Consider the following 27,744-nt stretch of genomic DNA (forward strand, 5'->3'; position numbering starts at 1 on the left):
ACCTTATAAACCAACCAATAAGATTTTATTATGTCGTTTTTACTTTAAATACTGAGTAAACTTATATTATATTTTGGATTTTAACAAAGACAAAAAAAAATCAAATACAAGTATGGATTGATTTTGAATCTTATTTATCTATTTCTAACATAGTTGGAAAATAAATTGAATACTTAATATTATATATATATATATATATATATATATTGAATGAAAGGTCTTTGCAAACTAAAGTCTGTGTTATTAAGAAAAAAAACAAGATGAGTTATAATAACTCCATATTGTTGATTCTATAGTAAATTCAGTCGATTTAAAAATCTATATATTGTTAATCATCTTGTTTTCTTGCAGTGCTCCATTAACTTATACTGTTTAGAGTATTATTATGAATAAGTTTGAAATTTTAAGTTAATACTAATTAATAGATTGTAGTAATAACAAAATAAGGTAATTTATGTTTGAAGTGAATTAAATTAAGTACAAAGAAAAGAAACTACACATACCGTCCAATAGATGAACAATCTTGGCTTGTTGTCGTTGTATAACGCCTCGCACACCTAAATAATTAAAAAATAAAAATTATTTCTTGTATCAGTCAAATTTCTATAACTAAATTAACGGATTAGGAAAGGAATAACAAATATCAAACAAAAAGCATAGTATTCCACACCTGCCAGCCGACTTCATTAGTTTTGAGATCTTCTGTCTCGTAGTTTCCTGAAGTTATCCAAACTTGGGCAAGACTCAACTCTGGTGCGGTTTTCAACAACCGGTTCCCACACGTTGATCGTAGCTATCGTCCCATACAGTTTATGTAGGTCTTCCGTAGTTACCTCTGCATACTATTTATTTAAAACAAAAAAGTACCACAGTTAATATAAAGTTATAAATGACTAATTTCTAAAACATTTACTACTAATACTGTTTTATAATATTTGTATACTAAATAAACTTCTAATCATGATGTTTGACAAAAGAAACATCGATCATAATTCCAAAATTCAATAAGAAAAAAATTCAGACCCTGCCCAGTTAAATATATCGAAATACCTTAAGAACCGAAACAGAAACATTTTGTAATAGTTTTGTTTGACCATAATAAACTATAAAGAAAAAATTATGGACTAAAACGTATATTTTTTTTTCTTGAATCGACACAGTTTTAAAACGTGTAACTAGTACAGTAAAATATATAATAGGATTAACCGTTTTATGTACCTCGTGTCAGTCGTGTGGGGAGGGGGGGACTACGGTTAACCGTGCCCGTTTCGGGTTTTGCCCGATGATCCAACGCGGCTATGTTTTGCACTGGTATAGTAGTACATACGGGGCACTTCACTTTGCTGACGTGAGCCTCGTATGTTGGCCATTCAGTTTTTGTGCTAGTTCCAATCGCTCTAAGAATCTCTGACGGCGACTTCTGTAACAAAAAGAAATTAAAAATTTTAAGTAACACGAAATTAAATTATAAACGATAATCAACATATACTACAACAAATAAAATAATTTTTTAAAAACGTACTCCCTCCGTTTTTTATTACTTGTCGTTCTAGAGTTAAAATTTTGTGTCATAATACTTGTCGTTTTATATTTCCAATGCAAATGTTTGGTAATATTCCAATTTTATCAAACTGTTTTAATGTTTTAACCAATCAAAAAATTATAAAATATATTTAAAAGAAATAAAATAATAAAATTAATGGTTTTCTTAATCTGTGTGAAACAACCTTAAACGACAACTAATAAAAAAGGAGGGAATAATAAACAAACCTGTAATGTGTGATTTATTAGAAGAGGATGGGAAAAAGCCGGTTGGTTATGTATGCCGATGCAATAGTGGCCCTCATCTGAAGCCTGTAAAATTAAATTTCAAAAATATAAAACATATTAGTATATTTTTATTACAAAAAAATATATATCATGGTGATTATTATTTGACTAGTTTTATTGCTCTCCAGATTTGTTTGGATTACAATTTAATTTAGTGAGAAATTAATACTTTTAAAATTGAAATCAGCAAAAAAAAAGAAGAAGAAATATAAAAATGGATTTAGTTGGAAAAAAAAATTACACTCTTTTTGAGCTGGTTTGACTTTAGATTTTTAATCAATAGAGGACGCAGAAGAAGAGGACAAAATTAATGATTATATAGAGAGAGAGACCAAGTTCAGAAATGATTACCACAAAAGAATGAAATGATTGAACTATATAATCAAATGATTACCACAAAAGTATAAAATTAAAAAGTAACTATAAACAAATCAATAAACAAATAAAAATAAAAACTAAGCAAAATTTAAGCAAAATATAAACGAAAAATAAGCGATTGTACAATTTTTTAACTTTCTATTGTATTTTATCTACAGTATAAATCAAACTTCCTAACATCTAAGTTTCGTCCAATATGAACTGTCTTATACATATAATTAATAATTACATTGAGTTTTTGAGGTTGAACCAAATATAAACAAACAAATAACAAATATCCGTTGTTCTTTCTTAATCACTCTATCTTTTTTAAAAAAGACTATAAAGGCACTGATTTTTGTAAGAAGAGTGAAATTTTGAAAATTGATATGAGCTTTTTACTTGCGTCTGCCAGTACTGATTCTAATTAAAATCATCCACAACATATCTCCCCCCATCACTCTTTGGTTTCGGATCTGAAAGAGGTTGATGAGAAGAATAATCCACCCCAGTGTACCTGCGTGACGTTGTTGATGAGCATGAGCGTAAGAAACCAGATGCTACAAATCATGGACAGTGCTTTCCTTCTGACGTTGTAGATAAATTTGGTGCTTAAGACAGAATTAATTTCAACTACGGTGATGGAATCAGTTGAGGACAGAGGACTGAGGAATCATGTCAGGTGTAGATAGAGACTCAAGTGTTTCAGTTAGGAAGCTAGAGGGGACAAAAATTGTGAAATTCTTTTAGTGCTGAAACGAAAGAGAGCGTAGCTCTCGAGTCCCTTCTTGTACTTTATTGGTGAATCAATAAAAAGAGTGTTGTGAATCTATCAGCTCTATATCATGGGAACTTAGCATTGACTTAAGATTCTCACCATCTTATCTAGTTACAAATGCTGCTATTACTCCTGGTGGTTACATGACTACAAGTTACTAAATTATGGTGATAGAACAATTTAAATATGCAGAACCATGCTTGTGATTATGTTGCCCCATTATGCGCTTACACTAGCTGAAGCTAGTCAGTCCTTTAAGTTACTTTCTGTTGGTGGTGTTGAGATATGGAGAATTTTGAATGATAGACATGTTCATAGAAAGGGAATGGTGTGGTTGGAATTGTTTAGCCGCATCTAGAGATTAAATAGATTCCATGGTCTAGCAAGCTTCAATGGATGACCTGATCTCTATTAGAAGTGTCTATTGTATTGAGTTTGGTGAATCCAAGGCATACAGAAAAGGAGCTGCTAGTAGGCTTGAGGCATCTTACTTTTGCTAGTTTGAAGTTTCACTTGAAGCACAAATGGAGATCTAGGCTATTGCAAAATAATTGTAATAATCAGTTTATTTGCCCGGACCAAACACAACATCAGCGAATCATAATTTAAAATTAATTTCTACTGAGATAACTTCCTGAAATTGTTTGGATTTACATAGTCAACCTTCCAAAAATCGCTATTAATTGTTTGGTACGTAGAAAAACATTCAAATAACTAACATGAAAACAAAATTTGAGCGTGATGACAAAAAGGACAATTTCTTAATCTTAAGTATACTTACTCAGTTACTCAATCAATATGCAGTCTTTTTTTTTGGGTCAATACCAAATAGTCCAATACTCAATACCTGCTCAATACTCAGTCTATGGACTTCAGCAAAAATATTGGTAAATAAGATTTTAAAATGTAAAATTAAAACTTCAATATTGATTGAATTTATAGAAATAATTTCATTTTTTAAAAGATCATTTATAAAGAGACTGTAGATATTTTACTTCTTCTAGTATGCTCACATTTATTGTCTAGTCAAATTTAATTTAAATAGTCAGATACTCATATTTATAGTTAATTATACATAATCAATTTTAGTCAAACTCCACATGATTTTTATCCATTAATGGTCTTATATGGTCTTGCAAGTTGCAATCAAGGTGATTGGCATGTGATCAATACAAATAAATGTTGATATAGTTACTTATTTTTTCCGACATTAAGTTTTGCATTAATATTGACGTATATCCAGTTATAATCGTTTTGAGATTCTTTCTGTTCTAAAAATATAAGAAAAATAAATGAAAATCTCTCTTTTATCAAAATATATATAGAAGATCCAATTCATTTTGCAAAGACATAGTAGAAAAGTGAGACTTTTGGAGAGAACTAGATAAACAAAACTCTTAACAAAAAAAAAAAAAAAAAAAAAAGAAATCAGAGAACATAATTTCTTGGTATCTAATGGGTACTATCACAAAGACATCTATAATAGTTTTTCTTGTGGTATTGACAATTTCATCGTCTTATTACAACGTTTTGGGTGGGTCAGGTATGTTGTTTTCTTAGAAGATTTTGATTTATTTTTGTTATTTTTTAATCATCTTTGATCACTTCAACAACAATAATTTCACACATTTTTCTTTTCTTAAACGTATATAGAATTAGAAAATAGAAAATTACATGTATGTGTGTATATGTACAGTGGTCGAACCAGCCGAATCTCGTCTATGCCTTTTTAAATGTGAAGGTGTATTTGATGGTCATGCATGCTTCCATGACTGTTCTGGGAAGGTGGGATACAAGAATGGATATTGTGTTGGAAATCCTCCACGATGTTGTTGCACCCATCATTAGCTATATTCATAAGTAGTTGAACTTTCAAGTTATGCGATTTCTAGTATTTTTCTTTTACATTTTGATAATAAAATAATAAATGAGAAAAAAGAAAAAAGAAAAAAGCTAATGAATAGATGAAAAGACATACCATGGTAAGTTGGTAACGTCATTGAAAAACATTCAAGATAAAATAATATGAAAACAAAATTTGAGCGTGATCCCAAAAAGACAATTGATTAATCTTCTTCAGTATACATTCAGCTACTCAATACCCATTGAAGCTTGTTAGACCATGGAAGCTATTTAATCTCTAGATAAGATAGTCCTTTTTACTCTGTGCTTTCGTTACGGACAAGCACATGTTGCCCAAAGACACTTTTTTTAAGAGTATAGAGATCAGACTTCTAAGATTAGAGGATCAAACAAGGAACAACAATAGCTCTCAATATCATTTTTGTTTTGTTTCAGAGTCCCATTGAAAGAGCAACCCCATCGGCCTCTCACAATTATTTGTATCAAATACTTGTGTAAATTTGTGATATAGTCATTAGATGCTCTCGGTATGGCTTACTAGAAGTGTTTGTTATTGTTACCAAGGTCGAAACTTTTTGTTCCACTAGTGCTATATGTGGAACTTGGTTGACATCGAAAGGTAAATTTCATATCAGGAATAATCTCTACATGTGTGAAATAGGATTTACAATTAATCAGTGTTTTGCAAAAATTTAACTTCGATTATTTTATTATGTCAAACACTCAAACTCTTCCAAAATTCATGATAAGTGATATGTTTTATTTTCATTATATCAAAAAACTGTGAAGCAACGATTAAAAAAGTTCATTTTATTTTTTAAAATATACCATACAAGAAACGCATAACTAAAGATCAAGTTATATGTTTAAACGCATAACGTTCTTTTCTTAAACACATAACTAGTTCATTTTAATATCATATGAAGCAGCGGCAACATGGAGGATTTCCAACACATCGTCCAGGGCGATCATGTGACATAATACAGTCATGGACGCATGCATGATCATCCAATATACCTCCACATTGAAAAATGCAAGTACCAAATTTTTCTGGCTCAATCACTGCACATACATACACATCCAATTTTATAAATCCTTATATGTAATTTTCTATTACTAATAATATAATACTTAACAAAGAAAAACTGAATTATTCTCTTCAAAATGGTCAAAGATAATTGAAAAATACAAAAAAAAGTATACATAAACATCTCCTCAAAAAACAACATACCTGACTCAGCCAAAACATTACTATAGGAAAGCGAAATTGTCAATGCTATTATAAGAAAAACATTTATCCAGCTTTTTGTGAAACCCATTGAAATATATCTAGAAATTAGGCTCTATGGTCTTTTGCTTTTCTTTGTGGAGTTTTATTTTGTAGGAATGAAAAAGTGTGAATTGTCTCTACTATGTTTCTACTATACATTAACTGGATCTTCCATACATAAGTTTTTTTTTTTTTTGACTAAGGAAGGGTTTCATTTATTTTTATTGCCCTTTTAGAATAGAAAGAATCTACAGTTTCTATAATTAAATATCGGAAAACAAAATAGTAAGAATTGTATATCAAATTTGTATAAATCACTTTGACTACAAGACGTTACCAAAAAAAACATTTTGGCTTCAAGACCATTCATGAAAACATATGTGGAGTTTGACTATATTAAAAATTGATTTCTGTAATTGATAATTTGTTGTAAGAATTCGTTTAAAACCTTGGAATTTAGATCGTTTTACTTTAATGAAAAAAATCCTATAAAAATTAAAGTCATTAAAAACCAAATCCAAATGGTCAAAATGTTTTAAAAACTAGTTGATTTTAAAGTAATTTTTTAAAATCATTGATTTAATTATAGTAGATTTCATAACATCAAATCTGTTATTCTGTCACAAGTGATTTATATATGTTTCCTACATTATCTTATGCATTAAATTTAAATATATTCAATTATAGTACTTTTAAGATTCTTCCTATTTTAATCAGATAATCAAAAGAAATGAAAATCTCTCCTAGTCAAATAAAATATATGGGATATCCAATTACTATAAAATAAAAACAGTGAATTTGTGGGGAAAGCAGTCCTATAAATAAAACTCAGTCAAGAAAAACTAAAAGATCATAGAACATATACAATGGGTATCACAAAAACCTCTATAACTGTTTTTCTTGTAATAATATTGACAAATTCGTTTACTTATGACAATGTTTTGGTCGTGTCAGGTATGTTGTTTCTATGAAAATATGTTTATTTTTATTTTTGTTGTTATTTTTCAACTATTTCCGATCACATCAAAAGCAATAATTTAGATTTCTTTTTCTCAAACATATAGAAGTAGTAAGAAAGTTAAATGTGTGTGAATATATGTATATGTGGAGGATTTACGAACTTTGAAGGAAAAAAATATATTTGGAAATGTATATATGGATTTATTATTTTAATGTGGAGTTGTATATGTATATGTATGTAGGTGCAGTGATCGAGCCAGCAAAATATGGTGTTTGCCTTTTTAAATGTGAAGGTAGATTGGATGATTTTGCATGCGCCAATGACTGTAATCTGAAACCTGGATACCGAGATGGATATTGTATTGGAAATCCTCCACGATGTTGTTGCGTTATACGATAATATAATCGATTACCAGATTCTAAAAGATGAGCTTGTTGAATTGTTTTTAAATTTCTTGATAATAAAAACAAAACTTATAACTTACCATGAATTTTTTAGTATTGCATAATGATTTTTTGAAACCAAAAGATGTCATGTTGTTAAAATGATATAAAATGAACAAAGAATTTACAATAAAATTAATAAAAATATTTGGGGATTCTTTTTATTTACTTGTTAGATTTCTCTTCTTTTTTTGGGGTTACTTTGCAGTTTTTAGTTTCTACATCTAATTCTGATGAGTTTAGAAGATGCAATTCAAGTGAACCAAGTTCAGCCGAAAGTTACAATTGACTAAAATACCCCTATCTTTACTAAATAATTACATCACAGTATTTTTCAATTATCTTTGACATTTTTCAATTACCAAAAAAAACATTTTGGCTTCAAGACCATTCATGAAAACATATGTGGAGTTTGACTATATTAAAAATTGATTTCTGTAATTGATAATTTGTTGTAAGAATTCGTTTAAAACTTTGGAATTTAGATCGTTTTACTTTAATGAAAAAATCATAGAAAAATTAAAGTCATTAAAAACCAAATCCAAAATGTTTTAAAAACTAGTTGATTTTAAAGTAATTTTGAAAATCACTGATTTAATTATGGTAGATTTCATAATATCAAATCTGTTATTCTGACACAAGTGATTTATATATGTTTCCTACATTAGCTTATGCATATCTCTCCTTGTCAAAAATAAAATATATATGGAATATCCAATTACTATAAAATAAAAGCAGTGAATTTGTGGGGAAAGCAGTCCTATAAATAAAACTAGTCAAGAAAAACTAAAAGATCATAGAACATATAAATGGATATCACAAAAACCGCTATAACTGTTTTTTTGTAATAATATTGACAAATTCGTTTACTTATGACAATGTTTTGACCGTGTTAGGTATGTTGTTTTTATGAAAATATGTTTATTTTTATTTTTGTTTTTCAACTATTTTTGATCACATCAAAAGCAATAATTTAGATTTCTTTTTCTCAAACATATAGAAGTAGTAAGAAAGTTAGATGTATGTGTATATATCTGGAGGATTTACGAATTTTGAAGAAAGTAAAGTATTATTTGGTAATGTGTATATGGATTTATTATTTTAATGTGGAGTTGTATATGTATGTAGGTGCAGTGATCGAGCCAGCAAAATATGGTCTTCGCCTTTTTAGATGTGAAAGTAGATTGGATAGTTTTGCATGCGCCAATGATTGTAATCTGAAACCTGGGTACCGAGATGGATATTGTATTGGAAATCCTCCACGATGTTGTTGAGTCATACGATAATATAATCGATTACTAGATTCTAAAAGATGAACTTTTGAATTGTTCTTAAATTTCTTGATAATAAAAAATAACACTTATAACTTACCATGACCAGAGCCGCCTCTGAAAATATTAAGGCCACAAGCCCATTTTTTTGGTGGGGCCAATTAGACATTAATATTTTTTTAAAAAAACTTGAAAAACACAAAGAAGACTACAAAAGATTTGAACCGTTGACCTTTGATATACTATATCCTACCATTTTACCAGTAGAACCAATGAAGTTTTTAGGAAAAAAGGGCCAAATATCCACTATATTATTTGGAGGCCACAAGCATGTGCTTCACCTGCCTGTGTCAAGGGCCGACTCTGACCATGAATTTCAGTATTGCATAATGATTTTTGAAGAATTTGATAACAAAAAGATGTTATGTTGTTCAAATGAAAACAGAATTTACAATAACATTAATAAAAATATTTGGGCATCCTTTTTATTTACTTGCCGATGAGAAACCAACAATCATGTAAAACCAAATTAATTTGGAGGTAGTAACATGTAGTACGTACAAACTTCTTCGCAGATGCTCTACCTTTGATTCTCTCACCTACACAATTTCTTAGTAAGATTTCTCTTCTTTTTTGGGGTTACTTTACAGTTTTTACTTTTTACATCTCCTTAATTCAATTAGCCAAGTTAATAAGTTATATGTTTGCAGAAGTATTGCAAACCGAACTGTACCAACTTGCATTTCGTGATGGGAAACCCATCTTCGAGATCAATTGGTTCATCTTGTTTTAGTATTTCAAATTGATCAATTTAAAATGTAAAATTAAAACTTCAATATTGATTGAATTTATAGATATAATTCCATTTTTTAAAAGATCATTTATAAAGAGACAGTAGATATTTTACTTCTTCTAATATGCTCACATTTATTGTCTAGTCAAATTTAATTAAAATAGTCAGATACTCAGATTTATACTGTTAATTATACATAATCAATTTTAGTCAAACTCCACATGATTTTTATCCATTAATGGTCTTATATGGTCTTGCAAGTTGCAATCAAGGTGATTGGCATGTGATCAATACAAATATATGTTGATATAGTTACTTATTTTTTCCGACATTAAGTTTTGCATTAATATTGACGTATCCAGTTATAATTGTTTTGAGATTCTTTCTGTTCTAAAAAGATAAGAAAAATAAATGAAAATCTCTCTTTTATCAAAATATATATAGAAGATCCAATTCATTTTGCAAAGACATAGTAGAAAAGTGAGACTTTTGGAGAGAAGTAGATACACAAAACTCTTAACAAACGAAAAAGAAAAAGAAATCAGAGAACATAATTTCTTGGTATATAATGGGTACTATCACGAAGACATCTATAATTGTTTTTCTTGTGGTATTGACAATTTCATCGTCTTATTACAACGTTTTGGGTGGGTCAGGTATGTTGTTTTCTTAGAAGATTTTGATTTATTTTTGTTATTTTTGTTATTTTTTAATCATCTTTGATCACTTCAACAACAATAATTTCACACATTTTCTTAAACGTATATAGAATTAGAAATAGAAAATTACATGTATGTGTGTATATGTGCAGTGGTCGAACCAGCCGAATCTGGTCTATGCCTTTTTAAATGTGAAGGTGTATTTGATGATCATGCATGCTTCCATGACTGTTCTGGGAAGGTGGGATACAAGAATGGATATTGTGTTGGAAATCCTCCACGATGTTGTTGCACCCATCATTAACTATATTCATAAGTAGTTGAACTTGAACTTTCAAATTATGCGATTTCTAGTATGTTTCTTTTTAATTTTGATAATAAAGTAATAAATGAGAAAAAGAAAATAAAAGAGCTAATGAAGAGATAAAAAGACATACCATGGTAAGTTGGTAACGTCATTGAAAAACATTCAAGATAAAATAAAATGAAAACAAAATTTGAGCGTGTTCCCAAAAAGACAATTGATTACTCAATACTTAGTCTTTTTTTTGGTCAATACCCAATACTCTATACAGTCAATATCCAGTCTATGAATCCATCCAAAATCATTTAAGAATTATTCGCAGCTAAAATATTGGTAAATACTAAATAGTAGTAAGATTTAAGAACTTTAACATGTAAACTTAAAATTTCAATCGGATTAAATATATAGATGTTATTTTTTTTTAAGATCCATTTATATAAAGACTGGGTATATATTTTTACTTCTTCTAATATATATGCTCACATTTATTGTATACTGAAAATTTAATTAAAATAATCAAATATATAGTTAATGATAACATAATCAACTCTAGTCAAACTCCGCATGATTTGTTTCTAATGGTCTTGCAATCTAGGTGATTGGTATATGATTATACGAATATATGTTGATATAATTATTTAGCCTATAATTATTTATTTTTCCCAACATTAACTTTTGCATAAAATTTGATATATTCAGTTATACTAATAGTTTTGAGATTCTTTCTGTTTAAAACAGTTAAGACTAAGAAATGAATTTCATTATCTTTGATTAAAGATAATATATATATATATATATATATATATATTTGCTTTGTTTGGTTGATTTACGCTCTGATTTTTGGCATTGATGTTTTGTTTGCTCATCAAGAAGAGCAACAACACATTTTACACGTCATTTTGATCAAAGATAGTATACAGTCCAGACGAGGAAAAAAGACTTTTGAAAATGGTTTAAGAGGCACAGAAGGTGATGGTGTTGATGAAGATGGTGATGTTCTTGTACTTCATTGGTGAATCAATAAAAGAGTTTGTGAATCTATTCAACTTCGATTATTTTATTATGTCAAACTCTTCCAGAATTCATAATGCAATACCAAAATTCATGATAAGTTATATGTTTCATTTTTCATTATATCAAGAAACTGAGAAGGAACGATGAAAAAAATTCATTATTTTTTTTGAATAGACCATACTAGAGACGCATAATTAAAGATCAATCACCAATTAATTAATGAACATAATCGTTTAATATCATATGAAGCAGCGACAGCATGGAGGATTTCCAACACATCGTCCACCAGGGCGATCATGTGCAGTAATACAGTCATTGATGCATGCATGAACATCCAATATACCTCCACATTGAAAAATGCAAGTACCAAATTTTGCTGGCTCAATCACTGCACATACATACACATCCAATTTTATAAATCATTATATACATGTAATTTTCTATTACTAATTATATATACTTAACAAATCTTTTCAAAATGATCAAAGATAGTTGAAAAAATACAAAAAAGAAATAATATAAACATCTTCTCAATACACAACATACCTGACTCATCCAAAACATTATCATAGCAAAGCGAAATTGTCAATGCTATTATAAGAAAAACATTTATCCAGCTTTTTGTGAGACCTATTGAAATATATCTAGAAATTAGGCTCTATGGTCTTTTGCTTTTCTTTCATGGAGTTTTATTTTATAGGAATGAAAAAGTCTGAATTGTCTCTACTATGTTTCTACTATACATAAACTGGATCTTCCATACATAAGTTTTTTTTTTTTGACTAAGGAAGGGTTTCATTTATTTTTATTGCTTTTTTAAAATAGAAAGAATCTACAGTTTCTATAATTAAATATCGGAAAACAAAATAGTAATAATTGTATACAAATTTTGTATAAATCAATTTGGCTACAAGACGTTACCAAACAAAAAAAAAACATTTTGGCTTCAAGACCATTCATGAAAACATATGTGGAGTTTGACTATGTTAAAATTGATTTTTTTAATTGCTAATTTCTTGTAAGAACTCGTTTAAAACCTTGGTATTTAGATCCTTTTACTTTAATGAAAAAATCATTTAAAAAAGTCTATAAAAACCAAATCCAAATGGTCTAAATGATTTAAAAACTAGTTGATTTTAAAGTAATTTTTTAAAATCATTGATTTAATTATAGTAGATTTCATAACATCAAATATGTTATTCTGTCACAAGTGATTTATATATGTTTCCTACATTATCTTATGCATTAAATTTAAATAAATTCAATTATAGTACTTTTAATATTCTTCCTATTTTAATCAGATAATCAAAATAAATGAAAATCTCTCCTAGTCAAATAAAAAATATATATGGAATATCCAATTACTATAAAATAAAAACAGCGAATTTGTGGGGAAAGCAGTCCTATAAATAAAACTCAGTCAAGAAAAACTAAAAGATCATAGAACATATATAATGGGTATCACAACAACCTATATAACTGTTTTTCTTGTAATAATATTGACAAATTTGTTTTCTTTGAAAAAATGTTTATTTTTATTTTTGTTGTTATTTTCAACTATTTTCAGTCTCATCCAAAGCAATAATTTAGATTGTTTTTTTCTCAAACATATAAAAGTAGTAAGAAAGTTACATGTATGTGTATATATGTATATGTGGAGGATTTACGAACTTTGAAGATAAAAAAGTATTATTTGGTAATGTATATATGAATTTATAATTTTAATGTGGAGTTGTATATGTATGTAGGTGCAGTGATAGAGCCAGCAAAATATGGTATTTGCCTTTTTAAATGTGGAGGTAGATTGGATGGTTTTGCATGCGCGAATAACTGTAATCTGAAACCTGGATATATAGATGGATATTGTATTGGAAATCCTCCACGATGTTGTTGCGTCATACGATAATATAATGGATTACCGGATTCTAAAAGATGAACTTGTTGAATTGTTTTAAAATTTCTCTTGATAATAAAAAGAAAACTTAAAACTTACCATGAATTTTAGTATTGCATAATGATTTTTTGAAACAAAAAGATGTTATGTTGTTCAAATGATTTTAAATGAAAAAAGAAATTACAATAAAATTAATAAAAAATATTTGGGGATCCTTTTTAATTATTTACTTGCCGATGAGAAACCGACAATAATGTAAAACCAAATTAATTTGGAGGTAGTAACATGTAGTACGTTACGTACAAACTTATTCGCAGATGCTCTACCTCTACCTTTGATTTTCTCACGGACATAATTTGTTAGTAAGATTTCTCATCTTTTTGGGGTTACTTTGCAATTCAAGTGAACCAGCCGAAAATTGCAATTGACTAAAATACCCCTATCTTTACTAAATAATTACATCAGAAATACTCTAATGCCCCCCAAATCGGATTTTTGCCATGAATTCGTCGACCTTAACCTAACTAAGCTCTTCCTTCCCCCACTGTATCGATCTCCGACGAAGAAGCATCAGTTCGTGGCTTCTTCCGTCTTCGAAATTTCTCATCTTTCAGGTCGTGGCTCTCTTGTTGCTAAGGTGCGAAACGTTTTCTCAGAACGAGATTGATATATGTGTTTGCTGAAGACCAACTTTGATTTTGATTATTTTCTGGGGGGGTTTTTATTATTGAAATTTGAAATTAAAATTTTGGGTATTTTGTGATCTGTGCAGTTATTTTCTGTAATTTCATCCTCTGTTGCTGCTGGCATTTATTTGATCTGGTTTTGAGAACTTCAGTTGGGTTTAAATGATGTTTGGCTTTGGATGCAAAGATGTAGAATTTGGCTTTTAAAAGCAATGTCTGTTGTGCTCATAAACTCTCTTGTCTCAAAAGATCCTTTTGTGTGTTTATAGAGCTATGTTGTAGAATTTGGCTACAGTTTAAGCTTCTCTCGTTTAGATGAATTTTTTTTTATTTATTTTTTTATATCAGTTTTTGACTTTTAAGGCTTTATCTACGAAAATTTGTCAAAGTTGCGTGCCATGTTACATTGTTGTTGATCGTTGATTTACACTCTGATTTTTGGCAGTGATGTTTTGTTTTTGCTCATCATGAAGAGAGCACCAGAGCATCAACACATTTTAACATGTCACTTTGATCAAAGATTGTATAGAGGCGAGGAAAAGCATAAGACTTGAAATGGTTTAAGAGGCACCAGAAGGTGATCTTGTTGTGTGATGATCTAGTTTGTTCAGGGTTGTATTAAAAGAGGGTGTATTTTAAGTAGGAAGAAGCAACAACGACCTGTTTAGTGCACACTTTAGTAATACAAGGAATCATAAACCATATTCATCTTCTTTACTCTATTTCTCTCTATCGATCATCATAATCTTCGCCCATCATCGAATCAGTGTTCTTCGGGGTGATCAATCACAAATAACCTGTGCTACCATTCATCTAACTAGATCAGAAATGTTATATAAGATATTATTGTATTACAATATGTTCATAATTATAAACAGTGTTTTTACACAAAAGCCTTAACCGAACAAACATAAATAATAAAAGAAACTAAATGATAATGAAAAAACTAAAACATAAACAAAGAAAAAACTGACTCAAACTAAGAGATACGACCCCTGATTGCGTATGGCCAAATCCTGGTCCGCCATAAAAGAAATGAGTTCCCAACTCATCTCTATGCACGTTCTTGACGTCATAATAAGCAGTATTTGTTGCATGTGTAAACAACTCAGGGGTCGGCTGGAAACTGCAAGTGTGATCAACCACTTGTATGTTCCTGAAATAGCTCGCGTTTCCAAACCCTTCTTGGGGGAAACGCCCTGAGCCCATCTGTGTCTTCGTGTGTCGTCCGAACCTCTCTGAGTCAATGATTTCTCCACCCCAATCGATTTTCCGTGCATGATCGCCTAAAGTGGTGAAAAGTTCCCTAGGCCAGTATCCTACCAAGTCGGTGCCTACACGCAGCCACCAGTTTCCACTTCGGGGATCCTGGAAATGTTTATATTTTCTATTATTAAAAAAGTGCTGATAATATAATAATAGAATTTTAATTTATAAAATACATAAAAGGTAAAGAAAAACTAACCTTCCAAACCAGAATAGTCATCTCAAACTGGCGACCACCAATGCTAGATACTGGAGAAATAGCACCTCCTAGGACAACCTCGCTGCTGGTTTGAACAAACCCAGGATCGTGAAGGTTATAGCCTCCGGTTGTATTGTATCCGTCACTCTGTGAAATATCAATACTATTGTTAGAATGCAAAAAAAAAAAATCATCCAAAACCATGTTATTGTAGATATATGTTTCTATGTGAAAAATAACATATTAGACGTTTTAAATTTCTTTTTTTATATCATAAGAGGATTTACGTAAACCAAAACATGTTAAAACGTCCAATATGTTGTTTTTCACAACAACAACCAATAACAAAAAGTAAGCCGAGAAATTCTGTTTTCTTTTCAAATAATAAATTTAACTGTTGGTACTTTTTATTAAAATAATTCAACTACGTACGTGATGCATTTTGCTTATAAGAAAATTTATGTGTACATATATGATATCATTATCATATTATCTACCAAAACATGTGTCTTCAGAGAAACAAAAACCTTTAAAACCAACAGTAAGATTTTATTAATTATGTCGTTTTTACTTTAAATACTGAGTAAATTTCTTTTATATTTTGGATTCTAATAAAGACGAATAATTCAAATTCAAGTATGGGTTGATTTTGCATCTTATTTTTCTATTTCTTACATATTTGGAAAATAAATTGGAAGCTTATAACTTTTTTTTGCATATTAAAGTCAGTGTTATTAAGAATACTTATTATATATATAGAATACAGTTGATGAAAGGTTTTTACGAACTAAGTTCTGTGTTACTAAGAAAACTTAATCATTTTTTTAATCTGTATTACTGCAAAAAAAAAAAAAAAAAAACACACACAAGACGAATTATAGATATAGTTGGTTCTATAGTAAATCCAGTCAATTTAAATATCTATCTATTGTTAATAATCTTGTTTTCTTAACCTAAAAGTATAAGAGCAATGCTCCATTAACGTATACTGTCTGTATATACTATATAGTATTATTATGGACAATAACCTAAAAATAAGGATAAATTATGTTTGAAAATGTGAAAAAGAAAAAAAAAATAAATAAAATAGACGTACCGTCCAATAAATGAACAATCTTGGCTTCTTGTCCTTGTAGAACACCTCACACACCTAAATAGTTAAATTAACAAAATTATTTACTATATTAGTCTCATGTATTTGATTTAAATTAGCGGTTTAGGAAAAGAATAATAATGAAAAACAAAAAATTATTCTAAACCTGCCAGCCGACTTCAATCGTGTTGAGATCTTTTGTCTCATAGTCTCCCGAAGTTATCCACACTTGGGCAAGACTCAACTCGCCACTGTTTTCAACGACCGGTTCCCACACGTTGATCGTAGCTATGGTCCCATACAGCTTCTGTTGGCTATCCGTAGCCACCTCTGCATACTATTATTTACAACCAAAAAGATACCACAGTTAATAAAGTTATAAACGGCTGATTTCTTAAACATTTACTACTGTTTTATAATATTTGTAAACTAAACAAACTTCTAATCTGATGTCTGACAAGAAAAACAAAAAAACATTGATCTTGATTCCAAAATTCAATAAGAAAAAAATCAGGCCCGGCCCATTTAATATTAGGATATTCTCTAGTCTAAGCTACGTACATATAGGCCCAGTAATATACAATATGAAAACTAACATACATGATATGGAAAACCCTTCGGCCCATAAGGCCAGAAACAGAAACATTTGAAATAAAGTTTGGTTTGAGCATTATAAACTATAAAGAAAAAAGTATGGACTAAAACGTATATTTTCTTGAATAAAACGTGTAACTAGTACAATAAAATAGTATATAATAGGATTAACCGCTTTACGTACCTCGTGTTGGTAACTACGGTTAACCGTGCCCGTTTCGGGTTTCGCCCGATGATCCAAAGCGGTAACGATTTGCACTGGTATAGTACCTACGGGGCAGTTCACTTTGCTGACGTGAGCCTCGTATGTTGGCCATTCACTTTTTGCCCTAGTTCCAGTCGTTCTAGGGATTTCTGACGGCGACTTCTGTAACAAAAAAATATTAAAATTTTTAAGTAACACGAAATTAAATTATAAATGATAATTAACACATACTACAACAAATAAAATAAATTTTCTAAAAACGTGATAAACAAACCTGTAATGTGTGATTTTTTAGAAGAGGATGGGAAAAAGCCGATTGGTTATGTATGCCGATGCAATAGTGGTCCTCATCTGAAGCCTGTAAAATTAAATTTCAAAAATATAAAACATATTAGTATATTTTTATCACAAAAAAAATCAGCAAAAAAAAAGAAAGAAGATATATAAAACTATTATCAGATATGGATATATCGATTTTTGTGTGAAATAAAAACTAGTAAAAGAAATATTTCACGTAACTATTTTATTTGGCTTTTTTCTTTTTTGTTGGATTAATGCAACAACGACGGAATGTTAGATCTAAGAATATATTGATATTAGGATATTCTCCATATCATGTATGTTAGTTTTCATACTGTATATTATTGGGCCTGTATGTACGTAGCTTAGATTAGAGTAGACTCTCACTCTCTAGTATGTATACCTAATTAATACAGGGAAGTCCTTTTCTATACACCTAAGATCTCTAGATACGTTGTATGAGAGCATAAAAAGAAAACCTAAATTTTCTGTTTGCGCCTTGATCTTTATTTGATCTGATTCTCGGCGAGACTTGCTGCTTGTTTTTAGTATACTTCTCTTTATTCATTACAATTTTGATTCTTCGTTACTCATCATGACTGGAATTGAAGATTCTGGTTCTGCTACAACCAAATCCAGTCATGATAATAAGATTCTGGTGATTCTGGTTCTAACAGATCCGTAAGAGTTTTTATATTTGGGTTTACTTTTGGTAAAGAATGAAAATTTTTGAAAAATGTTAAAGAGTTTATACCTGCGTCTGCGTGATGATGAGCAGGATCATCCACCAAATATTCATTCTTTGGGTCAAAGCCGCTTACGCTGAGCTTCAGATGGCGCAGCGTCCGTACGACAAGGACGCTATACAAGCGGCGGATACCGCGGTGGTCGAGGAGCTGAGAGCTTTGTCGGAGCTTAAACGGAGTTTTCTAATTAAGGAAGGAGCTGAACCTGTCTCGGCAAGTCGCGATTATGTTGGCTGAGATCCAGGAGCAGCAGAGAGCTTGATGAGAACTTACGAAATCACGATTAAGAAACTCGAGTTCGAAGCTACGGAGAAGCAATTGAAGATCGATGAGTTGAAGACGAGTCTCGAAGAGAGCTCGCCGGTTAACAAATCGTTGGAGAAGAAACTCACCACGAGCGGATCGGTTTGTTTGATAGTATTCGAATTTCGAATTCGAGTTCTGAGAGAGATTATGAAGAAGAAGATCTGAAAGAGATGAGTTTTGTAAAAGAGGAAGCTCGGTCTCTCTCTTCTCTCTCTCTCTCTCTCTCTCTTACCATATTTGGGCGCCAGATTCCCTAGTTTAAGCAAAAAGACTCCAATCCGTTTAGGGCAAAAAAAATAGACATGTATGTATAGGTTCAAGTAGAAGATAATTTTTAATATTTTTTTGTTCTGAGGAAAAGTATATTGCAACGTCTATTTACAAAAAGACACCAAAATAACTACATCTACTTGAAAATCAACGAATCATTTCTTGGTTGTGTAGTTATAATTCCCTGTCATTGAGTTTTTTTTTTTTTTCTTTTTTCCTGAGTTGACGAAACAAGAAATCCATGCGAAGAAGACCTGAAACAGTGTGGGATCGCATTATGTACAAAATAAAGAATGGTTTTTGAAATTCGTGACATTCATATCATAAATATACGAAAGACGACAAACTGAAACTGTCTTGGCATATTCGAAAATAGAAAGAAACGCGTCTCTCTCTCTCTCTACTCACTAATTATTTTCTGGCCATTTAAATGGGGACTATGGACTAGGGAGCTTTTAATTATATGGGACACAGTAGAAAATTAGCACTTCATTAGCCACCAAAATACATTAATATCTAATTAGGATCCTCAAATTTACAAATATCACATTGTTAAGAATGATATACTTATATGTATGTACCTCTTAATTAAGTATAGTATTTACTAATATACATCACCTTACTGATCTAGCTACCCATCAAAATCCAATGATGTATATATATAATTTATTTTCAAAATCCAATAATGTATATATAGGTGACTAGGTTGGAGAAGTCTATTTAATATTGAGAGTATTAAGGGCAGATTTTATATCGATCTATTTGTATTGCTTGATGTCTAGCTTCATGATCTGCAATAATGTTACTTTTTTATTTTGCAAATATTTTCATTTATTTTGTCAGAAATATTGTTATCTTCCGCTATACGTAAAATCACAAACTACATTTGATGATTTGATCCACGTAAGAGATAAACTAGAGGTTCTTTTTTTTTTTGCAATTCTTAAACTAAATTTGGTCCACGTTGTAATTAATCATGTTCACTTAACTAAATACTAAGATTTGATCTACAAAATAAACTTAAAACTTAAAATAACGATAATTATATATATGATGTGTGCTTACGTAACAACGGATCTGATTGGTCGTTGTATAAATTAAACTACAATATTAGTTGCATAATAATTCGCTCAATCATCGTCAGGTTACTAGCTAATGAAAAGGAATCACTCTTTCTATTATGACCATAACAAAAATGGATTTAGTTTAAAAAAAAAAAAAAAACACTCGTTTTGAGCTGGTTTGACTTTATATTTTTAATCAACAGAAGGCGCAAAAGAAGAGGACAAAATGAATGATTAGCTTGGGTTTTATCACAATTTGACGACAAGTCTCTCTTCTTCTCTTGTAAAGTACAACTCGATTCTCTTGTAAAGTACACAACTCGAGTTAGACAGAGGTGGTGCGTCACCACAGGTGACGTGGCGTCAAATGTCCGCAGAGCGAAAAAGACCCTGCGTGATAATCAGTGTTTTCTTTGGGAAAAATGGTATGGCCCATTTATTGGGTTTTTTTCTTTTTCGATGAAAAAACTTGTGGGCATATGTTTAATGGATATTTATAGAATTAGACACTTCGTGGACTGAAACTTTAAAATAAAATACTTTTTGTGTGTTTAGGCTGAAGAAGGGAATATATATTTTTACCTTTTGTCATTTATTGAGTTTTATTCCAGTTTTGAATCTTTAAATAAACTAACGTAGGATCGGATCCGCGCTACAGCGCGGAAATATTTATGAATATATAAAATTTATAACAAATTAGAATATGTTATATTTTTATTTTGCTATAATACAGTTGATTATGGTAAACTTTATATTTTTGTAAAGAGTTTGGTTAAAATAGTAATATTAAATTAAAAAAATATAATAAATAGTAATATAATGAGTTTTGATATAACAAAAAAAATAAAACTGAAAAAAATTGAGCACCACGAAGAATATTTGCGGATACTATGATCCATAACAGATTGAAGAGTCTCGTATTCTTGTAAACTATATATTTTTCCATAATAATCTGGAAAAAGAATAATAGAGATAGTTAATTAATACTTCCTTTGTTTAACAATGTGTCATTTTATAAAAAAATTTGGGATGTTATTCTATATTTTTAATGTGCTTTTTTGTGCTTTTTTGTGCTTTTTAATGTTACATTTTTTGTATCCCTAAATTTAAAGCCTTTTTTGTGCTTCCACGCATGGTTGTATCGATATATAACAGAACACAAATCCACTCTCAACCGTCCCTTAACGTACGTCACAGATCACTTAACAGCCGTTAAAATATAATCATGCGTGTTTGTATCGATATATATATAATACTCGGAAACGATGTATTGAATAAGTTAACGTGGTCCAGTGGTAATTTGTATTCTATGAACTTTACCGAAATAAAGAGAAAATACTTTTTTAACCAACACCTTCAAAAAAAATAAAGAGAAAATACATTTTTAAAAAACTGAGGTTTGTGATAGAACTTGAACTACAGTCAAGAGACAAAGTCGACTCACTTTTAACCACTACACTATAGCAATATCTCACTTTAAGCTGTTTAATGTACTGTATATATCTATAGAAACATGCGTGATTATATTTTAACAACGGTTAAGTGATCTGTGACGCACGTTAAAAGACCGTTAAGCGTGGCTTTGAATTTAGCAATAATTTAAATATTAACTAAAGATAATTTAGATGAGGTATTTTTTCCAACCTAAAAAGACCAGGTATTTAACATCCAAATAAAAAATAAATGAGATATTTTTTTGGCTTTTTTCCCTACCGTTTTTGAATTTTTTTTTGTTAAGATTTTAAGAATTCGGTGAGAAGTGCATATATAATTTGGTCCACAATATGATTAAAGATGTCCACTAAAACTAATATACTTAGATGTTAAAAAAAAAAACTAATATACTTAAATTATGAAGGACACCACCATGAACTAATTTATGGTATATATTTGTTATGTTTTTGATTAGTAGCATTAATTAGGTGGAGGTGGTTAGAGATAATTGGGCACAAATCATTTTTGTTAACCATAGTCTATAGATATTAGATACTTTTAAAGAGATCAATTTTTTTTTTTTTATCAAATACTGTATTTTTTTAATCAAATACTATACGTTTAACATTTTTTTTAGATATACCAAAATTTTGTACTTATCCAATTTCATCATCTTCATTATTTTCTAAAGATTTTTTACCTTATTTGTGTATTGAGTTTCAATATTAATGAAAAATTGAAAATGATAAATGGAATTAGTAGAAACTCAATACACAAATAAGGTAAAAAAATCTTTAGAAAATAATGAAGATGATGTTAAGTAAAGTACATCATAATTTTATGTTAAAGGATAAAGAAGACATGAAAGAATGCAATGACAATAAAGATGGAATAAACTAGATCATACATATATAGTAATAATGATCTGATCAATAATGTGATAATTAAATCATCTATACTAGTATAATGTAACACTTGATAACCCATAAATAAATTATTTGCTAACTCCTAAGTATTACTATTATACTAATGGGTTTTGCTTTTTGGATGGCTCACCAAACGGCGACGTTTAAACTGCCTATATATAATGGGAATGAATCCACCAGCTATCATCTTCTAGAGATAGATTCCTTCCTTATCTCTCTCCTTTGATTTTTTTCACTCTTCCTCCTCCTTCTCTCTCTCTCTCTCTCTATCCCTTGTGTGTCGGTGATCAGATCTCGCGCCGACGAAAACGTGCGATTAAAGCAAATGCTCTTGCTGTTCGCACTCTGCTTTCATCAATTCCTCCATTCATCTTAATAGCTGCCTCCTCCTGCTCTCTTTGTTTGGTTGTTGATTCCTCGGTTTGTGTTTTCTCTGTTTTCCGTGGTGGGGGTGAAATTGAGAGGTGAATGAGAAATTCGCCTGCGATTCTGTCTCTGTCGGTGGAGGATTGCCGGAGGAGCAGAACCAGGTCTGATTCTAGCTTTGCGATTTCGTGGTCCAGTGGTCGATGGGGCCAATGCGGCTGATCTGATTCAATCAATTCCAGATCGAATCTAGGGTTTTTAAATTCCGGGTTTTTTTTCAATTGTGTGTGTCTGTGTTTCAATTGAGTCATGATGCAGCAAGATCATCGTAAAAAGGTGAGGTTTTTTTTTTTTTTTGCAATTATTTGAATCCAATACTAAATATTTGTGTCCGTGAGATATTTGTTTATGTGTGTTTTCGGTTAATCTTGTTTTTGTGTTTTGTAAGTTTTAATCTTTTTGCCGTTTTTGGAGGCAAATTCTGATTTTCTGTTATATGAGCTGAGATGAAGAAACGTTACAAGTGTCAATCTAACAACGCATAATGACATGATGATCTGTTGTCTATACAATAACAAAAACGGCACATTATGATCTGTTGTCTATACAGCCCTTCTTCAGCAACATTTATCCCTTCTTTTTTTTTTTTCTTTTGGCCTTTGAACAACAACAACAACAACGAAAAAAAACTTGTTTTGAACTCAGAACCTTTCAATCTCTTATAACCTAAAGGCACTAGTCTTCTTCTTTAACCACAATTTCTTCATTCTGTTATCTGTTGTGTTCCTAATCATGTTTGACCTGTTATTGTCTGAATCTTTTTGTTTCACTTTTTACTTGTTCGTTCCTTTTCATCACTATGCTCTTCATCAACTTAATGTTTTTGATGTATTGTTTGTGGCTCAATTGACTTGAGATTGCTATTTTTGTAACAGAATAATCTGGAGATGGAGTTCTTCTCTGACTATGGCGATGCCAACAGATTTAAAATTCAAGAAGTTATTGGTAAAGGAAGTTATGGAGTTGTTTGCTCTGCCATTGACACCCTTACCGGTGAGAAAGTGGCTATCAAGAAGATTCATGATATTTTTGAGCATATATCTGATGCTGCTAGGATTCTACGTGAGATCAAACTGCTTAGGCTCCTAAGGCATCCAGATATCGTTGAGATTAAGCACATTATGCTTCCTCCTTCCCGAAGAGAATTCAAAGATATTTATGTTGTTTTTGAGCTCATGGAATCTGATCTTCATCAAGTTATCAAAGCCAATGATGATTTGACTAGAGAGCATTACCAGTTTTTCCTCTATCAGTTATTGCGTGCACTCAAGTACATTCACACAGGTAGTCCATTTTTTTTGTAGTGTATTGTCAGATTTGTCTTTTTTTACTTCCTACACTACTGTTTTATACGAATTGGATTTATGCGGTTTCCTAATGTTTGCCTTTTAAAATTTTGTCCTGTCAATATATCTGAACTTTAACTCTGCTGGAGACTTTTGTCTATTGTTTTTTGATATCTTATGTACTTTGGTTTTTTGCAGCTAATGTCTACCACCGAGACCTGAAACCAAAGAACATATTGGCAAATGCAAACTGTAAACTAAAGATTTGTGATTTTGGACTGGCAAGGGTTGCATTCAATGATACTCCCACAACAATCTTTTGGACAGTAAGTTGCAAAAGATGTTTCTGCTCTTCAACTGAAATTGTTCTAAATATGAAGCAATACATTGCAGGACCTGATATTCTTCAACCTTATTTTCTATCAAATTTACAGGACTATGTTGCTACAAGATGGTATAGAGCGCCAGAGCTTTGTGGATCTTTTTACTCTAAGGTGTGTGTGTCATCTGTTCTCTAAATAACATCATCTTTTATATGGTGTATTACTTGGAGATAAATTTTTATGGATTTGGCTTTGTAGTATACACCCGCAATTGACATCTGGAGTATAGGCTGCATTTTTGCGGAGGTATTGATGGGAAAACCACTTTTCCCTGGGAAGAATGTGGTACACCAGCTGGATCTAATGACTGATCTGCTAGGGACACCTTCCCTGGACACCATCTCGCGGGTATTGATCTTCTTGTAAACAGAGTGCTTTAAGTTTCTTATGCAAGGACAAATGATGAATACCTTGCTTTTATGATATTATGCAGGTAAGGAACGAAAAGGCAAGGAGATACTTAACAAGCATGCGGAAAAAGCCACCCATTCCGTTTGCTCAGAAATTTCCAAATGCGGATCCTTTGTCTCTGAAGTTGTTGGAGAAGCTTCTTGCTTTTGATCCAAAAGACCGGCCAACTGCTGAAGAGGTGCTTTTCAACTTCTGTATTACATAATCATGTCAAATCTACAAGTATCTGCTTCCCATTTTTTTTGTCTTTTTAAGAAGAGTGTATCATGCATATATGTGGTCTATTGGAGTAACCCGCTAAACTTCTCTTGTCCTTATACTTGCATCAGGCACTTGCTGACCCATATTTCAAGGGATTAGCAAAAGTGGAAAGGGAGCCTTCATGTCAGCCCATCACAAAGATGGAATTTGAGTTTGAGAGAAGAAAGGTCACTAAAGACGATATCAGAGAGTTAATTTCTAGGGAGATACTTGAATACCATCCTCAGCTGCTTAAAGATCACATGAACGGTGCTGATAAAGCCAGTTTCCTCTACCCAAGGTTGTAATATTTGTTGATTATCTTCTTTAACAAGCATTATGTTACACCCTATCGCTGACATTGATGTATATTATGCAGTGCTGTTGATCAATTTAGAAGACAATTTGCGCATCTTGAAGAAAACAGTGGTAAATCAGGCCCTGTGGCGCCTCTAGAAAGGAAACATGCCTCTCTTCCCCGGTAAATCCTCTGTTCCTGACTTGTTATGCTAGTTGTATATAAATATCATTTGACATGAAAAGGATAAAAAAGATGAAATCGTGAAACCATGACTATCTCATTCTTGTGTTGAACACTAGTTTTTATGAGGATCATGTCAACTTCGTTATATAGGCTTCTTTAGTTAGTATTGTTTCCGAAAGAAAGAATATGTCCTTACTGACTCTGTGTTTGTATGATTTCAGATCAACGGTCATACACTCAACCACAGTAGCGAGAGGAGGACAACCAAAACTTGTGAATAACACAAACACATTGAACCCTGAAACTACTCAAAACATTCCTCTTAATCATGCAACATTACAAGCACCTCAAAGAAACCTCTCAGGTACTTTTAATCACTCATCCTGAATCCAACAGAAATGTTTCCAAACCAAACTCTATAAACCGTAAAACATCTCTATATACGCAGCCGCCAAACCAAACACATTCATGGGCCCTGTCGCACCTTTCGACAATGGGAGAATCAGCAGAGATGCTTATGACCCAAGATCATTCATCCGGAGCACCAATCCCCCCTTTGCACAACAGTCTGCTGCAACAGTCTCCATGGGAAAGCAGCAAGAGAGAAGAGCAACTATGGAGTCTGAGAAGCAGGCAAGACATATACCTCAGTATAATAGATACGCACCAGATGTAGCCATCAACATAGATAACAACCCGTTTATCATGGCTCGAACGGGAATGAACAAAGCAGAAAACATCAGCGACCGGATTATAATCGATACAAATCTGTTACAGGCAACCGCCGGAATAGGAGTTGCAGCAGCGGCTGCAGCTGCTGCGCCTGGTGGTTCTGCTCACCGGAAAGTTGGAGCAGTTCGGTATGGTATGTCGAAGATGTACTAGTCCCCACCTAAGCGGGAGCTTTGATCACACGAAACATCGTATGTTTCAACGTCTATCATAAAAGAAAATTCTCTGATACAAAACCATATGAGATCAAATGTTTTTTATATATTAATGTTAATCCATTATTTTTTTTCCTTCTATATGCGACAGAATTATAAACGGATGTTAAATAGTCTGGCATATAAAATGGACAAGAAAGGTTCTGAGCTTTTCACGTTTAAAAGAACCGCTGGCTAGAGAGGATGGATCAGGGTGGATGCGCATGATGATGATGATGGTTTTCATGGCAAATCCGAACGCATGTGGTGGTGGGAACCCATATCACATTCACAGGCGCCACTTTGTTCTTCCAATGTCAGTAGAAAAAGAAAGCTGTATCGTCACTTGATCAAAACTTTTTAACCAAACGATTTGTGTATATGTTTTTTGTGTAAACAGATGAATTCGCCTATTTTTCATCTTAAACATGTTCCATCTTATACCACACTTCTTAAAATCCAGAGCACTACAGTAACACTCTTTTTATTTGTTGGCTTAGTAAAATTGAGTCATATTTAATGAAATTGCCTAGCCATAAAATATAACCTTGTTTTGAGTCGTTTTTAAAAACTTTGTGGATCAACATAATATAAAATTTCGATCTCTGAGAGATTTACACTTTTTTATTTTTTCTTCTTTCTGGTTATAAATCACATCAAAAGAGAGAAGTAAAAAAACTTACATCTACATCTACTAGAATTAAAATAAGACAAGTATAAGTGCAAACTAAATGAGGCCAAGAAAGGAGACAAAAAACGTTTGAGGTGGACCCAAAAACACTGTAAGCATTGTCCCAGAGATCACCCATCATGGTGTGCCCACCTGTTTAGCCCATCCTTATTAGAGAAAAAAAGAGAATGAGAATTTCTTAACAACTGTCCTTTGATTGTGTAACTAAACCATTACCAAATCATCATTTCTTCTCCCTTTCTCAACTCTTAAAAAAAAACACATATCTTTGTCTTGTCTTAATCCCTTCCTAGATTATGAATATTTAGTTCTCATTATGAAAGTAAAGTTAGTTACTTTTTGGAAGGAAAAAAAGAAAAAGAAGGAAGAAG

At 31.2% G+C, this 27,744-nt stretch overlaps 5 protein-coding genes and 5 long non-coding RNA genes across 11 annotated transcripts; 7 read left to right on the plus strand and 3 right to left on the minus strand.

Moving 5' to 3' along the window:
* The first annotated feature begins 4,331 nt into the window (after positions 1-4,331).
* On the plus strand, positions 4,332-5,022 carry LOC147943206 (defensin-like protein 54). The gene is made up of 2 exons (XM_087452740.1): positions 4,332-4,508; positions 4,662-5,022. The coding sequence occupies exons 1-2, from the start codon at positions 4,421-4,423 to the stop codon at positions 4,811-4,813; spliced, it is 240 nt and encodes a 79-aa protein (XP_087308866.1). The 5' UTR covers positions 4,332-4,420; the 3' UTR covers positions 4,814-5,022.
* A 601-nt stretch (positions 5,023-5,623) lies between these two features.
* Positions 5,624-6,328, minus strand: LOC104785074 (uncharacterized). Its single transcript, XR_767310.2, has 2 exons — positions 6,060-6,328; positions 5,624-5,890 (listed from the first exon to the last, which is right to left on the minus strand). It is a non-coding gene; the product is annotated as an uncharacterized LOC104785074 (long non-coding RNA).
* Positions 6,329-6,818: 490 nt separating this feature from the next.
* LOC104785073 (defensin-like protein 54) lies at positions 6,819-7,540 on the plus strand. The gene is made up of 2 exons (XM_087451864.1): positions 6,819-7,052; positions 7,307-7,540. The coding sequence occupies exons 1-2, from the start codon at positions 6,965-6,967 to the stop codon at positions 7,456-7,458; spliced, it is 240 nt and encodes a 79-aa protein (XP_087307990.1). The 5' UTR covers positions 6,819-6,964; the 3' UTR covers positions 7,459-7,540.
* Positions 7,541-8,191: 651 nt separating this feature from the next.
* Positions 8,192-8,873, plus strand: LOC147943207 (uncharacterized). Its single transcript, XR_015598220.1, has 2 exons — positions 8,192-8,398; positions 8,631-8,873. It is a non-coding gene; the product is annotated as an uncharacterized LOC147943207 (long non-coding RNA).
* Positions 8,874-10,024: 1,151 nt separating this feature from the next.
* LOC104785072 (defensin-like protein 54) lies at positions 10,025-10,634 on the plus strand. The gene is made up of 2 exons (XM_010510208.3): positions 10,025-10,222; positions 10,378-10,634. Exons 1-2 carry the CDS (start codon positions 10,135-10,137, stop codon positions 10,527-10,529), a joined length of 240 nt encoding a protein of 79 aa, XP_010508510.1. The 5' UTR covers positions 10,025-10,134; the 3' UTR covers positions 10,530-10,634.
* Positions 10,635-11,564: 930 nt separating this feature from the next.
* On the minus strand, positions 11,565-12,550 carry LOC147943208 (uncharacterized). The gene is made up of 2 exons (XR_015558176.1): positions 12,090-12,550; positions 11,565-11,931 (listed from the first exon to the last, which is right to left on the minus strand). It is a non-coding gene; the product is annotated as an uncharacterized LOC147943208 (long non-coding RNA).
* A 315-nt stretch (positions 12,551-12,865) lies between these two features.
* Positions 12,866-13,535, plus strand: LOC147943209 (uncharacterized). Its single transcript, XR_015558588.1, has 2 exons — positions 12,866-13,001; positions 13,292-13,535. It is a non-coding gene; the product is annotated as an uncharacterized LOC147943209 (long non-coding RNA).
* Positions 13,536-13,821: 286 nt separating this feature from the next.
* Positions 13,822-14,845, plus strand: LOC147943210 (uncharacterized). The gene is made up of 2 exons (XR_015558177.1): positions 13,822-14,074; positions 14,569-14,845. It is a non-coding gene; the product is annotated as an uncharacterized LOC147943210 (long non-coding RNA).
* A 60-nt stretch (positions 14,846-14,905) lies between these two features.
* On the minus strand, positions 14,906-19,066 carry LOC104788803 (protein neprosin-like). The gene is made up of 7 exons (XM_087451865.1): positions 18,535-19,066; positions 17,755-17,838; positions 17,460-17,642; positions 16,848-17,018; positions 16,685-16,738; positions 15,589-15,735; positions 14,906-15,491 (listed from the first exon to the last, which is right to left on the minus strand). Exons 1-7 carry the CDS (start codon positions 18,577-18,579, stop codon positions 15,051-15,053), a joined length of 1,125 nt encoding a protein of 374 aa, XP_087307991.1. The 5' UTR covers positions 18,580-19,066; the 3' UTR covers positions 14,906-15,050.
* A 3,588-nt stretch (positions 19,067-22,654) lies between these two features.
* On the plus strand, positions 22,655-27,140 carry LOC104785075 (mitogen-activated protein kinase 20). 2 transcript variants are annotated; one of them, XM_010510211.3, is made up of 11 exons: positions 22,709-23,228; positions 23,828-24,236; positions 24,437-24,564; positions 24,673-24,732; positions 24,820-24,969; positions 25,055-25,210; positions 25,362-25,573; positions 25,652-25,753; positions 25,978-26,120; positions 26,205-26,679; positions 26,795-27,140. In XM_010510211.3, exons 1-10 carry the CDS (start codon positions 23,202-23,204, stop codon positions 26,639-26,641), a joined length of 1,824 nt encoding a protein of 607 aa, XP_010508513.1. In that variant the 5' UTR covers positions 22,709-23,201; the 3' UTR covers positions 26,642-26,679; positions 26,795-27,140. The 2 variants fall into 2 exon arrangements, with proteins under 2 accessions (XP_010508512.1, XP_010508513.1); XM_010510210.3 differs by lacking the exon at positions 26,795-27,140 and having other exon boundaries at positions 22,655-23,228; positions 26,205-26,782.
* Positions 27,141-27,744: the final 604 nt, after the last annotated feature.

This window comes from Camelina sativa, chromosome 5, assembly GCF_030686135.1.
Source record: "Camelina sativa cultivar CO46 ecotype springtype chromosome 5, ASM3068613v1".
Taxonomy (NCBI): domain Eukaryota; kingdom Viridiplantae; phylum Streptophyta; class Magnoliopsida; order Brassicales; family Brassicaceae; genus Camelina; species Camelina sativa.

Excerpts from the sequence above, each read along its gene's own strand:
- LOC104788803 (XM_087451865.1), bottom strand. The coding sequence starts at position 18,579 with ATGAATATTTGGTGGATGATCCTGCTCATCATCACGCAGACGCAG. Across the intron at positions 17,643-17,754 it reads TAAAAAATCACACATTACAG|AAGTCGCCGTCAGAAATCCC; the intron begins GTTTGTTTATCA and ends TTTTTGTTACAG. Across the intron at positions 17,019-17,459 it reads ACCGTAGTTACCAACACGAG|TATGCAGAGGTGGCTACGGA; the intron begins GTACGTAAAGCG and ends TGTAAATAATAG.
- LOC104785075 (XM_010510210.3), top strand. The coding sequence starts at position 23,202 with ATGATGCAGCAAGATCATCGTAAAAAG. Across the intron at positions 24,733-24,819 it reads GTGGATCTTTTTACTCTAAG|TATACACCCGCAATTGACAT; the intron begins GTGTGTGTGTCA and ends TTGGCTTTGTAG. Across the intron at positions 25,211-25,361 it reads ACCGGCCAACTGCTGAAGAG|GCACTTGCTGACCCATATTT; the intron begins GTGCTTTTCAAC and ends TACTTGCATCAG.
- LOC104785072 (XM_010510208.3), top strand. The coding sequence starts at position 10,135 with ATGGGTACTATCACGAAGACATCTATAATTGTTTTTCTTGTGGTATTG. Across the intron at positions 10,223-10,377 it reads CAACGTTTTGGGTGGGTCAG|TGGTCGAACCAGCCGAATCT; the intron begins GTATGTTGTTTT and ends GTATATGTGCAG.
- LOC104785073 (XM_087451864.1), top strand. The coding sequence starts at position 6,965 with ATGGGTATCACAAAAACCTCTATAACTGTTTTTCTTGTAATAATATTG. Across the intron at positions 7,053-7,306 it reads CAATGTTTTGGTCGTGTCAG|TGATCGAGCCAGCAAAATAT; the intron begins GTATGTTGTTTC and ends ATGTAGGTGCAG.
- LOC147943206 (XM_087452740.1), top strand. The coding sequence starts at position 4,421 with ATGGGTACTATCACAAAGACATCTATAATAGTTTTTCTTGTGGTATTG. Across the intron at positions 4,509-4,661 it reads CAACGTTTTGGGTGGGTCAG|TGGTCGAACCAGCCGAATCT; the intron begins GTATGTTGTTTT and ends GTATATGTACAG.